Below are 14,338 nucleotides of genomic sequence, written 5' to 3'. Positions count from 1 at the left end.
CCCCCCAAAAAAAAACCAAACCCAACCCAAAACAGTGGCGGGGGTCGCAGGGGCCGCTGGAGGAGCCCCCCGCCCCAAAACCAGACATGTACACACAGGCGCGGAGCTGCGCGCCCGGGCAGTGCGCGCACTGCGGACCCCTGCGCGGCGCGGCGGCGATCGGCGACGGTGGGGTACATCCTAGCGGCGGCTGCCTGCCATGGGAGCCCGGCCGGCCGCGCTCCCCGCCCGCCCCGGCCGAGGGGGAGGCGGGCAGGGACGGCGACGGGAAGCGGCAACTTGTGGCGGCGGCCGGGGCGCTGGAGCTGCTGCGCGGCGGCGGGGCCGTCCGCCTCCCCGGGGGATGGACGGGGCGGGAGGGGAGGCGAGGCGGCGGGACGGGGTGGGGTGGGGGGGCTCGGCCCGGCTCCCCGGCAACTTGTAACGCGATAGAGGGGAAAGCGGGAGGCGGGAGGGAAGGGGGGGGAGGGAAGCCTCTCCCTCCCTCCCCCCCCCCCCGTCACTTTTACAAAAAAAGGGGGGGCCTGGGAGAAAAGCCGCTGTTGGGAAAGTGCGTGCGGAGAGGGAGGCTCGGAGGCGGCGGGGAGCTGATCGGGCTGCGGGGCTGGGGGCAGCCCCGGCGGCAGCCCCGGCAGCGCGGCACGGGAGGCGGAGGAGGAGGAGGAGAGTAGGAGGAGCTGCCGTGTGACCCGCACCGCTCCCAAACTTGAAAGTTTATCTGCCCGAAATCAACAGCGGCCGCGGTGCGCGCACCGCTCCTCGGCACGGAGCGGAGGCATCGACCGGGGGAGTCGCCGCGCAGGGAGCGGCTGCCGGCGCCACTGCGAGCGAGGCAAGGCAGGGGAGGGGGGGATCGCCCCTGCGACAGCAACAACAGCCACCCCCCACCCCCCAAATCTGCGAGAGGATCGATACTATTTGCTGGAGACCAAGGACTTGCTCATCGGCGCGCACGCGAGACCGCTGTCATTAGCTAACAGGACACACGACTGAGCCGGGGGGGGGTGGGGAGGGAGGGTGAGGAGTGTCACAAAAAGTCATTACAACCTGAGAGAGAGAGGGAGAAAGAAAAAAAACTTCCTACCAATGGACAACAGGAAGTGACCACCACCACCAACGGGGAGTCTCTGCTTGGAGAAAGAAGCTGCAAGACAAAGAAGAAGGAAGGAGAGGTGAAAGGCAAAACTGCCCAAGGTCTTCTGCGTGTGCGTGCGTGCGCTTTCGAGAGAACAAAAGTCAGCCGGGAAGGGGAGACAGAGAAAGAGCGACGGAAAAGGAGACAGGATGGAGGAAGAGCTAAAGACCAGCATGTGAAGATCGAGGGGAAAGAAGAGCAGCGCAACACACACGCACACCGAAAAGAAAGGAAAAAAGAAAAAGCATACACGAAAGTTTCTTTTCCTCCTGGGAAGAAATTACTCACACGCACACAGAAATCAGACGCCTTGCAGATCAACTTCTGAGGAAAGAGAGACCAAGAGAGAAGAGGACGCAAAGTGATGTGAAGAAAGACAGAGAGAAAGAAAAGAAAGAAAAAAAAAAAAAAAAAGAAGCCAGAAAAGAAAGCAAAGAGAGCAGAAGAAAGCAGAGCAAAAGAAACTGAGATCCGGAGGGGGGGGAAGAAAGAAAGACAGAAAAGCGAAGATCGTGACCTCCCCCAACAAGTGAACCTTGCACATATGTTGTGTAAAGTGTGTGCAAAACAGAGCCCTCCTGCGTGGTGCGTGTGTGTTTCGCTGCTGCCGCCGCCGCCGCCGCGGTCGGTGCCTCTCGCAGGCGGCGCTGCCGGTGCCGGGGAGACGCATCATTTGGCGGAGCGAAGCGGCTAATTGCGGAGCCCCGTCCTTCATTTACATATGCAGCCTGAGTCCGCTGGAGCCGCGCCAATCCGCGCTCGCCCCCAGCACCATTAATCGCCATGCATTATTCACAATCATAATTACAGAGCCCGATGCGCGCTCCGCGCAGCCGCCCCAGCCCGCCGCGCACACCCCACCGCACCGCGCACACCCCGCCCGGCTAATCCCCCACTCGCTCACCCACTCACCCGCGCACTCACTCACTCCCAGTTTGGTTGGCTGGTTAGCGTTGCTTTTTTTTTTTTTTTTTTTTTTTTTTTCTTCTTCCCCTGGTTGGTTGCCTTTTCTGTTGTTGTTTGTTTGGTTTGTTTTGCAACTCGACTTTTATTTGCGAACAGTTATTTCCAGCCCACACCCCCCTTCCCTCGTTCCCAATTCCTCCCCCCTTTCCACCTCCACGTCGCTGATGCCTCTGCAAAAAGCAGAGTCAAGACGGCTCAGTTAGCAGCATGTCTCGTCGAAAGCAAGCGAAACCCCAGCATCTCAAATCGGACGAAGAGCTGCAAGCGGAGGTAGTTTCTGAGCACGGTAAGGGCTCCCGGCGCCTCTTTCTCCTTCTCTCTCTCCTTTTGTGAGTGTGTTTCGAATGGAGATAGGTGGATTTATGGTGATGGTGAACATGGGAGCGCAATTACTCTGCCGCGGGAGAATGGGAATTAGAGCAGCTGGGGGAAGAGGCAGCGGAACTGAGAAGTTCGCAGTTTAGCCAAGTTTCTGCAGCCCACCCCCTGACTAACCATCCCTCCCAGCAGCTCCCTCCCGGCCTCCCGAGCGCTTTTATCGCGGCTGGGCTCGGCGGCGGGGCGAGGCCCTCCCTCCCCACTCACCCGGGCTGTGGCAGCTGCATGAGCGGGCACCCCGGAGCAGCGCCTGCCTTCGCCTCCTCTCCGCTGCGCTCCCTCTCTCCCTCTGTTTTTTGGGGTATCCCTTTTTTCTCCCCCTCCCCCTCCGCCCCCCCCCTCGGTGGAGGCTCGGAGCGGGCAGGAGCCATGTTCCCCTCGCCCCGCCGGCAGGAAAGTTGGGGCGGCCGGAGCCGGGCTGCCTTGCCGGGGGCTGCGGGCTCCGGGGGGCCCAGCGGGCCGGGAGCTACCGGGCCCCGGGGGCGCGCCCCCGGGGCAGCCCCACTGCGGCCGGTGCCAGGGGCTCCCCCCCCGCCGCCCCGGGCCGCCCGGCGCAGGCTGCGAGGGGAGGCGCGTTTCTGGGCAGCCCGCTTGGGGCTGCCCCGGCCGCCCCCTCCCATCCCCCGCCCTCCCCGTTTGCCCCGGCAGCCGCCCGGGGAGCGGGGGGACCGTCGCTTGGCGGAGGACAGGGGACCCCGGTAGGAGCGGGCAGGGCCGCTCGGGCGCGCGGGGGGCAGCGGAGTTGATTTCATTATTTTCGTGAAGGTTGAGTAGCAGCTTTTCGCCTCCCCACCCCACACCTCCCCCCACCCGCGGGTTGCTTTCCCCCCTTCGCCTCCTGGCTCTGCTGCGACTGTAATTATTATCAGTGGTAGGTGACACGGAGTGCCACCACCGCCACCAACACCCCTGTCGCGCCGGCTGCAGGCAGCGGGGAAGGGTTATTTTCTCGCCCATCCGCCATTCTTCACTCCTTCCCCACACGCAGACACACGCACACTTGCTTTTATGCATCTGGGCTGCCCAGGCTGCTAGTGAACAAGTGTCCAAAGCTGGAAAGATTTGGGCTCTAATCACTCCTTATTTTCACTTCGCTGTAATTTTTTCGAGGAGAGGGCTGCAGGGCTTTTTTCTTCCTTTTTTTTTTTTTTTTAATTTTCCTTTCTTTTTTTTTTTTTTTAGTTTTAATTTCTTTAGTAGTCCTTGGCATTGCAGCGTGCAAAGGCGTGCCACAGCCCCTACTCACTTTTCCTGGGCTAAGTTGAGAGCTTCCACTTGAAAGTTTTTCTTTTCCTCTTTGCACAGAGCCCACTGCTTTCTTAGTTTCTCACATAACCAAGTGGGAGCCCCAGTGTTTTCTACTTTCTGTGTAGGCCCCTTGCTCCACTGTTTTATCCCCCCTCTGCCTCCCTTCAAAAAGAAAAAAAGTCATTCTTCTGCTTCAAAATTATAATAACTTTTAAGTTGCATCTGTGGGGAGAGAAAGGCAGCAAAGTTGAAGCCTGAGGAGGATTTTGACTATTGTATCCGAACTTTACAGCCCTGAAGCTTAAGGCAGCGTGAATCCACTTCATCAGGTTAAAACATCTGTCAGACTGGCAAATCGTTAAGCCTCCTGCTCCTTCCCAGGGTATTGGGGGAGCCAGGGAGTGAGTCCCACACTGTCTGTGGGCTGCTAAGGGGGCTACTGCCACTGCTTCAGGAAAACCCAGTTGGGTGTTGACAATAAGAGACACACACAGAATTGCTTCCTTCTGTCACAGCGGAGGAGCAAAGCAGTGCATTTTCAAATTTATTTTTTTTTCCTTAGGAAACAGTGACCGTCTAACATAAATTAATATAAGCAAGCAGATGAGAATTAGTATTTTATTATGTAAACAAGATGTGTTGAGCCCCATCTCTGTTGGGGTGGGCTCTAGGTCTAAGAATTTATCACTAGCATTATAAACTTTTACATGCTCTGAATCCATTTCAATACAGAAAAATAAAACTCCACTACTTCATTATGACACTCCTGGTGAGTTAATAAATTGAAAAAAATTGTTAAACTAGGTTTTTGTTTTGTTTTGTGAATCTTATCTATGTAGCCATGTCACCCGAGATTAGAACAAGAGATATGCTAAAAAGAAACGCTTGCATATGGTGGGTAGATTAAGGACAAAGAATCTTTTTGTCATGGAAATGTTTTTTTTTTTCCCCTTTTTTGGGGGGTTTTGTTTTGTTTACTTCATCACATAGAATTTCTCACACTTGGTTTGTTTTGTATTGCCCTCAATGACTACATGATCAAATGAATGGATTTATTTCTGCCGAATGAGAAAGACAGTCTTTCCATCAAAAGGACTACATTGCATCCCAGTGAGGAATTTTAAAGCGTTATTATTGTGGTCCCTGAATAGCACAAAATCGGCTTTCACAGCAGCCCTAAAATGCAACAATGTAAATACTTTTCAGCCTTAGAAGGCTGTTATCAAAATGTGCTATGTTTCCTTTTATTAAAACATATTTTAATTAATAGAGTGAAACCCTTCATAGTTAACAATTAACAAGCTAAAGTAGTGCTGTTGGTTTTGCACTTTCATTTGAGAAATGTGAACAAGGTGGAGACAGGATACAGGAGTGGAGGGCTATCTAGTGCACATTAGTGTAATGTAAATCATTTACACGTTATATTAGGAAGCCTAACGATTGCTATACTGAAAGCAATTTTATAGGCCAGATATAATGAGCGCTCCAAATCTCATGAATTAAACCACTTCTTGTCAAGTCAGTGTTCTTCGTTTCTGTTCACAGCTGTAATCAAGATATTGCTACAGTTCCTGAACGTATTTTGCAACAGGCCAAAAATAGTTTGCACAGTGCAAGAGTATTTGTCGTTTTTCGAAAGCAAACTGTTTAAGCAGTATTATTTGATACATGTAGCTTTTTCACCGATTTGGCTGTTTATCTTCAAAGGTGGATGTTGTTGTTAACACAAGATTAAGCAAATGAAGCTTAGTATTTATTTAATGAAATCGTGTTTAATATCACCTCAAAATAAATTTTATTAAGTGAACCATTTAGAAATGAATGTCCGGTAAATGTAATCCTTGGAGTGAAGGGACATTCATAGTAGCAGAGAAAAGCCTGGCAGTTTGGGGAGCAGAATGGAAGATAAACATTAGGCCAGGTTTTAAGTTGACTGGTCTCACTATAACTTTCATGCTAGCATTACTGCAGAAGTTTTTGAATCAGAACAAATAATTTTACAGCCAGCTAGGGCTACAGCATAATACAACTACATTCAAACAGGGCAATGTCATGATGGTGAGAAACTGTTGGAAATCTGAAGATAATTAGCAACGTCATCAACTACAGATTTACACTCAAAATCGTTCGAAATTATTTGTCAAAAGTGAAAAATATTTTTTTTAATAATTTTGAAAGGAAGTGTTAATAAACAGCTGCTCATTATATATTACTTGAATAATTGCACTGTAGAAAAGTGAACAAAAGATACCTATTAAAAAAACACTTTGAGGTTACTAAATTAGAAGATATGACGGAAATAATTTAAAAACAGCAGCAGAAGGACTCAAATGACTGCCTGTAGAATACAATAATCTCAGTTTCTCAGTAAATGTAAAGCATCGTAATATCTGGAATTATATTTCTAATACACTTGCCTAATTCAACAGATTACAAACGAATCAGAATTATAGATACAATGAACATGCTTCAACTCAGATTAATTTTTATGTTAAACCCTGGATACAGCATTTGTATTTTTAAAGTAGGGATATTTAAAGGGTTTGGGGTTTTTTTGTAATGCTGAAAAGTGATTCTTAGTGTGTGCAAGTGAGGTTCTGGTAAGGGCGATGATAAATGATGCCTTGGACTTTTTCATGCAAAGTTTCTGGCAAAGATGTATTATTGTTTAGTCTGAGGTGGAAGGGATACCTTGTCGTCTGTGTAATGACAGTTTTCTAATGTGCCTTTTGCAATCGTTTTTTTAAATATTGGACCTGTTTTCCCCCCACTCTTCAGTACATACAACATAGTCTAAACTAATGGATCTTTTTCATCCTCGTGAAGTGGCATTGGGCTGTGCAGTTTTGAGCAGTTGGTGACTGCACTCGGTATTCTTCTGGAGTATGTACACAGACACACATGCTCCGCTACAGCAACGACACAGTTCGCTATGGAGCAGCCAGCTTCGTGTGAGTGTGTTCACTCTGTCTGCATGTACAGAGGGTAAAAACCTTTTGGAGGGACATTCCTACATACAGAATGGAGGTTATTCCACAACGGTCAGACACTATTGCCTTTAAAACTTGAGAAGTCACAAGTAGCTGTCAGTGAACATAAAACTTGGGTGATTTTTGCAAATGTTTGTTTCCAGGCAACTGTAAGAGACGACTTTTTGTTTCGAAAAATGAAGGCCAAATAAGTATTGCTATAAATTATCCCTTTGATAAGAAAGAGTAATCGAAACTTTATATAAATAGTTCTGCTATTATGGTCGAGACTTAACATTCAAACTATGTAACCTGTATTTGTATAATTCTTAAAATATTCTGGTTTGAACTGTGTTAGCAATAGGAAAATATTTGGAATAATAAGGAAACTACAACAATCAACCAATTTGCTGATGTATGTAAAACAATGAAAGTAGGCAAAACTGGGTCAGATTTTATCTGGCGGTGCTGATCTTGAGGAAGTCTTACCATCTCCTGAGGCAGACATTAAGGCTCTTTTTTTCGGAGTGGGAGGGAGGAAATTTTGAAAGGTGTTGGTTTAAATTCCGTGTAATTAAGCTATTAATATACATACATTTAGCTGTTGAAAATTACTTCTCTTCGCCCAAGAAAGAGGAAAAGCTACAATTAAAAAAATAAGTGGCATTCTAAAAAAAAAAAAGACTAAAATTAACAAATTAATAACGAGTATTAGTATCACTTCTGAAAAATAGTTTGAGTCCTGGGAAGAGTTTCTGGATATCTTTCCTTCATTTGATTTGTTTTCTGCCAGGCCAGGACAGGCATATCTGTTGACTATCCATCAGCAGGACATGAGTCAATCACTTTTGCTGATAATAAACTAGGTCTGGCATGACATTAAAATAGTTAAGTACTGACATATTTTCCAAAATAAAGCACGTAAAAATAATTTATTTTGTAATATTGCGTTTGTAAAATGAGAGTAATTTTCTAATTTTTTTTTTCAGAGGAAGCATGAGTAAATTCGTATTGAATTGTACATGTCAATGTAAAGGGCCAAAATCCTGTTTCCTTTACCCTCTTAAAATTTCCCACTAAATGTAGTGAAGGTTTTCCATTAATAAAAAAAAAAAAAGGTAATTTAGGCCAAAATAATACTTTTAGGAGCTGGTTCAGTTATAGCGCGCATTTCTTTTTATTGAGGAAAACTCTCCAAAATTGAGGAAGCCAGAAAAATAATTGTTTAAAAAGGTGATAGAAACCCATAATGAAACACATTTAAAGAATGTCTTTCTTTTAAGCTGAAAAGTGAAAAGATAGTGGACTAAAGAGCGGGGGTCTTCAGTGTTTCCTTGCTGTACTTAGGGTACACAAAGCTAAATTTTTAAAAAGAGCTCTTCTGAAACTCTCACTGCCAATCTCTAATTCTCGCCCCCCCCCTTCGCCACTTCTCACTGCCCCACTCCCCGATTTGGACCCCTATCACTGGTTGAAAAAGAAACACCAAAAATCTTCCAAACTTTTGACCCGGAGAGCGAGGCACGCGGAAATATTTGGAAAGGCTGTTGGCCTCCTGCAGGGCCGGCCGGCCGGCCGGGGTGGGTGCGTGGGGCGCGGGTGGGTGCTGCGCGGGTGGGTGCTGCGCGGGTGGGCGCTGCGCGGTGCGGACGCGCAGCGGCCGCTGCAGGAGCCCAGCCTGCAGCCGGGGAGAAGGTGGGATTGCGGAGTGCCAGAAAGCTTCCCCAGGACTCTCCCTGAGGGTGGGTAGTTAGAAGTGCTTTGACAAGGCTTGCTGATTTAACCTTTGCCTGCTTTGCCCTGCCAGGGGTGGCCACTAGATGTCAAGCTCATAATACAATTAGTACATCTGTGCAGTTGACCTTGGCAGCACGGCTTACCACTGTTCTGTTAAGTGTTAACACTGAATTTGAGTGTTAACTAGAGATCCCTCTGAGTTTGCTACATGCTGTACAGCTTATCAAATGCCCATCTAGTTCAGCACAAGTGTTTACAGTTCTTAAAGAAGGAGAAAGGTTTCCTTTTGTGAAGCCCGGCATCTTGAGCTGCTTAATTAACCCTGCAGGTGCCACAGTATTTTTGTTTCGGTTAATCAAAACCGACTTGCTGTTCGGTGTTTCAGGAGATCCCTTCTACTGGTGCCATTTGGTAATTTTATTTTATGATTTTGTTGCTGTAGTAATGTCCCCAAAGCTGTAAACGATTAAAGCTATCGAATTTGTTAAGGTCTTCATGTGCTTTGCTATCCTGTGCAGTACTGCACAGGAATAGTAAATGAGCAAAATGACTGAGCTGCACAACTGGCATCGAATCACTCCGGCTTTGCTCTTTCAAGCACTTCTGCATGTGAATAATTTTACCCAAAGGAGTGGTGCCATGGAGCCCAGTACTTGTAAGTTCAGTTTTGAGATGCTTGGGAGATGCAGGATTTGGTATCACATTGGCTTCTCTTATTGTGAGCCTCCAAACACAAATTTGTCAGCATTTCTGTGGTTGTTCAGAGAGCGGCTGGCTTCATGCTGCAGGGTGTTAGAGTTGCGTAGTTTAAGATGTAGTTAATTATATACTTTTCAAAATAGGAAGGCTATGCAGAATCTAGTGTTCAGCGGCTTTCTTCTAGTTTATTTGGTTTGGTTTGTTTTTTCAATGGCTTTTTCATATCAGCTATGTTAGAAGTATTGACCTCGATTTTTTTTTTGTTTTTTAGGATTCCCAATAAAACTTGATGTGTTCCAAATAAACTTAGTTCCTACAAACGTCAGCATATTTGTACACAAATTATACACAACCCGAAATTAAAGTATACGTGCCATAACAGCCAACCGAATAGCTCTTTATATGATTCTGAAAAACATAATGCAGGTCTTATTTAATACGATATCTTGCACAAATATTCCAAACAATTTGTGAAGCTTGCATCTGTTCCACATCTGCGTACACGTAGAAAGACGCCAGTGTTTGAGATAACGAAGTGCTTCACTGCACAGATTAGAAACTGCAAATGTTTTAAACAGAATACAGTTAGTGCCTGTGCCACAGGTGGCTGTTACTTAACAAATTCTGAGATTTAGGCTACTGAATAGATCAAACCGAGTGTGCCAGGTCAGTACCGGGTTTTGCATAGCAAGAGTGCCCTCCACTGTTCAAATCCATACTAACAGCTTTTGTGGTCTGAGAAAAAGGACAGAAAATTTTTCTATTGAGTCTGGAATTTCTTCTACATTGTTAAACACAGTAGGGGTCTCTATTTGTCTCCTCCTGTTTCACAGCTTGGGCTCAGTATGTGATAATTCATCTTTCTTTATGGGATTCAAAGCTATCATAAAGAGTTAAAAAGAATTAATTTGCAAGAAAATAAACGTGTTCTAACAATTTAAGAAGACTTTCTTTAAAAGCTCCGTCAATTGTAAGAGATGATAAGGCTAAGGAAAAAGTAATACTGTTCTTCTCAAGGATCAATACGTTGTTACAAGGCTACTGTTTCCAAATGAATATAATTTTGAAAACAAATTTATGAGGTTTTAAAATATATTTCCTTAGTTTATTTAAATTGTGCTTGGGAAAAAAATAAGTTTGTGTATTCTGATGATAGGAGTAGTAAATAATTATCCTATATTGGTACGCTATGCTCAAGAGTTTTATTTATAGTATTGCTGTTTTAAATATACAAAAATGCTGTGAGCTGCACTTTGAAATGATTATTGGATTTACATGTGAGATCATTTTATACATCCGTCTTCATAGCTAGCAGACATTTTGTCTTTAGCTGGTGTTAACAAGCACATTTTTTTCTGAAACTTCTTCACAGTTCATACACTGCTTCTCAGTGAAAGATCAGTTGTTTTTTTTTTCTTCCTCAAAGAAAATCCTACAGTTAGAAAATATTAAGTCTTGATTATGTAGGTCTGAATGTAGAAATAATAGTAATTCATACAACACTTTTCCATCCTTTCATTTGTATTATTGCATATAGTCTAAAAAGAAGCTTCAGAAAATATTTTACTCACACGTTTGTTGGATTCCTTTACAGGACACTTTTGTTTGAACGGTTCAGGAAGGTATCAGCAATTTGAAATAGATAAAGCCTAGAAAATGTTTATTCTCTTGCCTGGTTTTATCCAAGTGTCTTATGAATCACACGTAATTTGAGGATTCTATGATACAGAGTAATAAAATATAGCAAAATGCTGAATTGTCAGAGAACATTTTATTGTAATAGTCATTTAATATAATTTAAAAGGTGCTTTTCAGGTCATTTGCATATACAGAACTAGAAGTGATTTAAGTTGAGACAAAATTAAAAGATTCTGGAGCAAAGATGAAACACAGTAGAGTTCGTTGGGGCTTTTTCCAGACTGGGAGCAGTTAGTCCTATGAAAGGGGGCATTTAATAAATAACACGTTTTCAGAATTAACCTGACTAGAATGTGATGTTTAATTTCAGTGTGTTTCACAAAAATAAATCGCAGGATTTTTGAAGCATCCACTTGTTATGTTTTCCCTCGCACATCGTGCGAGAGGCTTTCCTCTCGCACAGAGCAGAAAGACGTATGCCTGCGATAAAAATTCAGGACTAGTAAAGCCAGGTTTACAAATCCTGTCTGCATGTAGTCAGAAGCTGTGGCAATTTTTACTCAACTCTACGCATTTCCTGGCGGTGACTGAAGGGCCCACGGCACCCTTTCAGCCTTCTCCCTTCCTCGCAGACGGCGAGAAAGCAGGCCAACACCATCCTCCCTTGCAGCCATGCATTGCTCCAGCCCGAAAAGTGTTTGGTGGGTACGCTTAGCGAGGGTGGCAGAGCAAAGCCTCCCGGCGTCAACCCCTTGTACCCACTGCTCTTGAGTCAGCAGAGCACCTGAGCGGCTTCAGGTATCACCGTCCCAAAGTGGCTTCCTCAAAATTCCTTCGTTTGAGTTTCTGTGGGCTAGTTTTAGGGCCAGAGCCCAGTGATGCAAAGTGACAGCGCTCTGCTGGAGCCACCGCAGCTCTGCGGGTTGGCACCTGCTTAGGAGCTCGCCCTGGGTACCGTTTGAGAGATGCTGCCTGCAATTTTTCACCTGTTTTCATAGGGTAAGCTTTATGTGCTGTAATTCATCTTGCATCCCGTAGCAGCTTCAGATTAGTCTGTTAGCTGTTGGACTGCTAATGAGAAAAAGAAAATAACTGAGAGGTTATTTGTGGCTGAGCTCCTGACTGCTTGACAAAACTCCCATTCAACACCTTTTGTGTAACTAAGAACTGCAAAATTCAACCCATGTCTACAAGATTAAGCAAGTGCTCGATTAATTCCCCCAAAGTCCTTGAAAATTTTTACTGCACCACATCCTCACTGTAATAATAAAAATGGTTGTTTCTCTTCAGGAAAAATAAAAGAAAAAAAGATTAAATTCTGCAGTGCTTAATGGATTTAATCACTTTGTAATATATCAGAAGATGAAAGCAAGCTATAAAACAAGGAAACATGGAAAAATGCCTGTAAAATTCCCGTAATAGGTATATGCTGTAACTAAAACAAAAAATTAATTTTTGGCTTAATGTTTCAACATTTAAAATTTTGAATAATCTGAAGTAATGATAAAATTTTGGTATTGCTTTCTGTCATTCATAAAGTGATCAAGTTTTAACAAACAATGAAAATATCCTTTCATGTGGAGGCATATGCTTTTAAGCTTTATCCCCTGTTGAAGTCAGTGAGGACTTACACTCGAAAAGCAACAATAAATACAGTGCCTTTGTGCTTTCATATTAATAAGTACTACTGAAAAGGATGTTAAAAACCTCATTTGTGAAATACTGGGACAATGTCCATTTCTCCAATACACATACGTATATTGAAAAAATATTTGTCAGTCGTTATTTTCAGTCTTGCTTTCCCTCTGCTCCTGGAGTGCTTCTTTGGGGCAAGGCCACAAAGGCTGCTGTTTGCATGACTAGTTCGTAATCTTTCAATCCCATTAATTTCAGTGGTGTTTCTAATGTGAGTAAAGACTGCCCATTTGAGTAGGAGTCGTTGGATTGAGCCCACAGTCTGTTGCTCGGTGAAGTATCTTAGTAGCCTCAGTGTGCTGTGCAGGGAACGTACCGTCATCTATGGCAAAGCAGCATTTACTTTGGTGCCATCTGTATCGCCTGCTTGCTTACCAGTCCAATGAAGCGAAGCTTTGAGAGATATTTCACTTGTCTGATTTCTTAAGAAATCAAAATAATTTATCCTAAATGGAAAATACTGTGGTGAGGTTCTTTGTATGTCTCCTTTGAAGTTGATTTGGGGGAAAAAAAACCAAACCCAACCTAACGACTCTCTAGCATTGTTCTCTAAAATATTTTTCGAAAGCAGTCCTTGAATATTTCGAGGCAGATGATGAGATAAATGTACTTGGACTGGTCATGTGAAAAGTATTCTCACTATTTTTAAGGCTTGGGAGTTGAAGGAAGGAGGAATACAAAACAGAGCCGCAGTTCCCCTTTTAGTACGGGAGCAAGCTTGGTCCCCCTGAGGTAGCACAAAACCAGCTACTTATTTCGTTGGGAACAGAGCTGAGCACTGGTCATCTAAGAAATACCTATGCTGCTGTATTTCACTTGTACTTTTACACAAGCTATATTTCAAATGCAAAATGCTGCTTCTTTGAGTTTATGAATTAGTGCACTAGACTGGTTATTACCTTGAAATGCTGAACAGGTCTGTATTGATACCTCTTGGCAGTGGGCATCAGTAGTTTAGGTTTCTGTTGGAAGCTTATGCGTTATATATATTAGTTTTGACATATATAGATCCTGAGACTGTCCTCTAGTGCAGAAAATAATACCTGTTTTGATTGTAAATGTTCACATTTGGGCTTGGTGATTACTGTACAATGTCTGAAATAATTAGCTTACTGGTGTTTGATCAGCTCGTTCTAGATCAGAGGACAGCCATATTTGAATGGCTACATTGCCTGAATCCATCACTAATTACTTAAACCTTTTGTGCAAGGTTTGTTTAGAGAAAGGTCTCCTTAAACAACAGAATAGCGTTATATAGATAAAAAGCTGGAAGGGGAGCTGCACAGTTTGCAGTTTCTTTTAGAATCAATCCTCCCTTGCAACCATGCTTTAATAGTAGTAGTAGCTGTAGTAGTTGTAGTGCTAGTAGTAGTAGTAGTAATAATAATAATAATAATAACAACAACAACAACAACAGGCAACTCTTACCCAGCTTGCCGAGGTTTGGAAATAAGCGCTGGAAAATCTTCTCAGTGAAAACCTTTGGAGAGATGTGGTCCCTCTGCGCGTGGTCAGTACTACCAACCAGGGAACTCAGTAGATTCTGAGTAAGGACCAGAGGATCAGGTCCCCTGACTGTAAAAATGTAAATCTTTAATGTAAACAAGGATTTGTTTGAGTTCGGAAGGACTCTGGAGAGAGGTGAGCGTGTTGGGTGCCTCGCTGGTCTGTACTCTGCCTGCTTTCACTTTGTGAAAGCTGAAGTACGCACTGAAAAAGTGGCTTGGAAGCCTGTTTTTTCACTTACTTGTTTTGGGAGGCTTTAGGTTTTTCAACATAAGCTTTAGGATACCTGTGGTCAGTATGCTCTTCTTCTGTGGTGAATCATGTTATCTTCTGTGATATTTTTGTAACACAATGTGATAGTTAAGTT

General features: G+C 44.4%; 1 protein-coding gene across 2 annotated transcripts in view; it reads left to right on the top strand.

The window, feature by feature from the left end:
• Positions 1 to 2,308: 2,308 nt before the first annotated feature.
• SALL3 (spalt like transcription factor 3) overlaps positions 2,309 to 14,338 on the top strand; it is a gene marked incomplete at both ends in the record, with an annotated part of 19,778 nt that continues 7,748 nt past the window's right edge. For both annotated transcript variants that reach the window (XM_082479888.1, XM_082479887.1), the window contains one exon: positions 2,309 to 2,387. In XM_082479888.1, coding sequence (XP_082336014.1) covers positions 2,309 to 2,387 — 79 coding nt within the window. The remainder of the gene's footprint in view (positions 2,388 to 14,338) is intronic.

The sequence above is a fragment of the Vanellus vanellus genome, assembly GCF_965231255.1.
Source record: "Vanellus vanellus genome assembly, chromosome: 2".
Classification (NCBI taxonomy): Eukaryota; Metazoa; Chordata; class Aves; order Charadriiformes; family Charadriidae; genus Vanellus; species Vanellus vanellus.
This window is presented reverse-complemented; position numbering and strand designations above follow the sequence as displayed.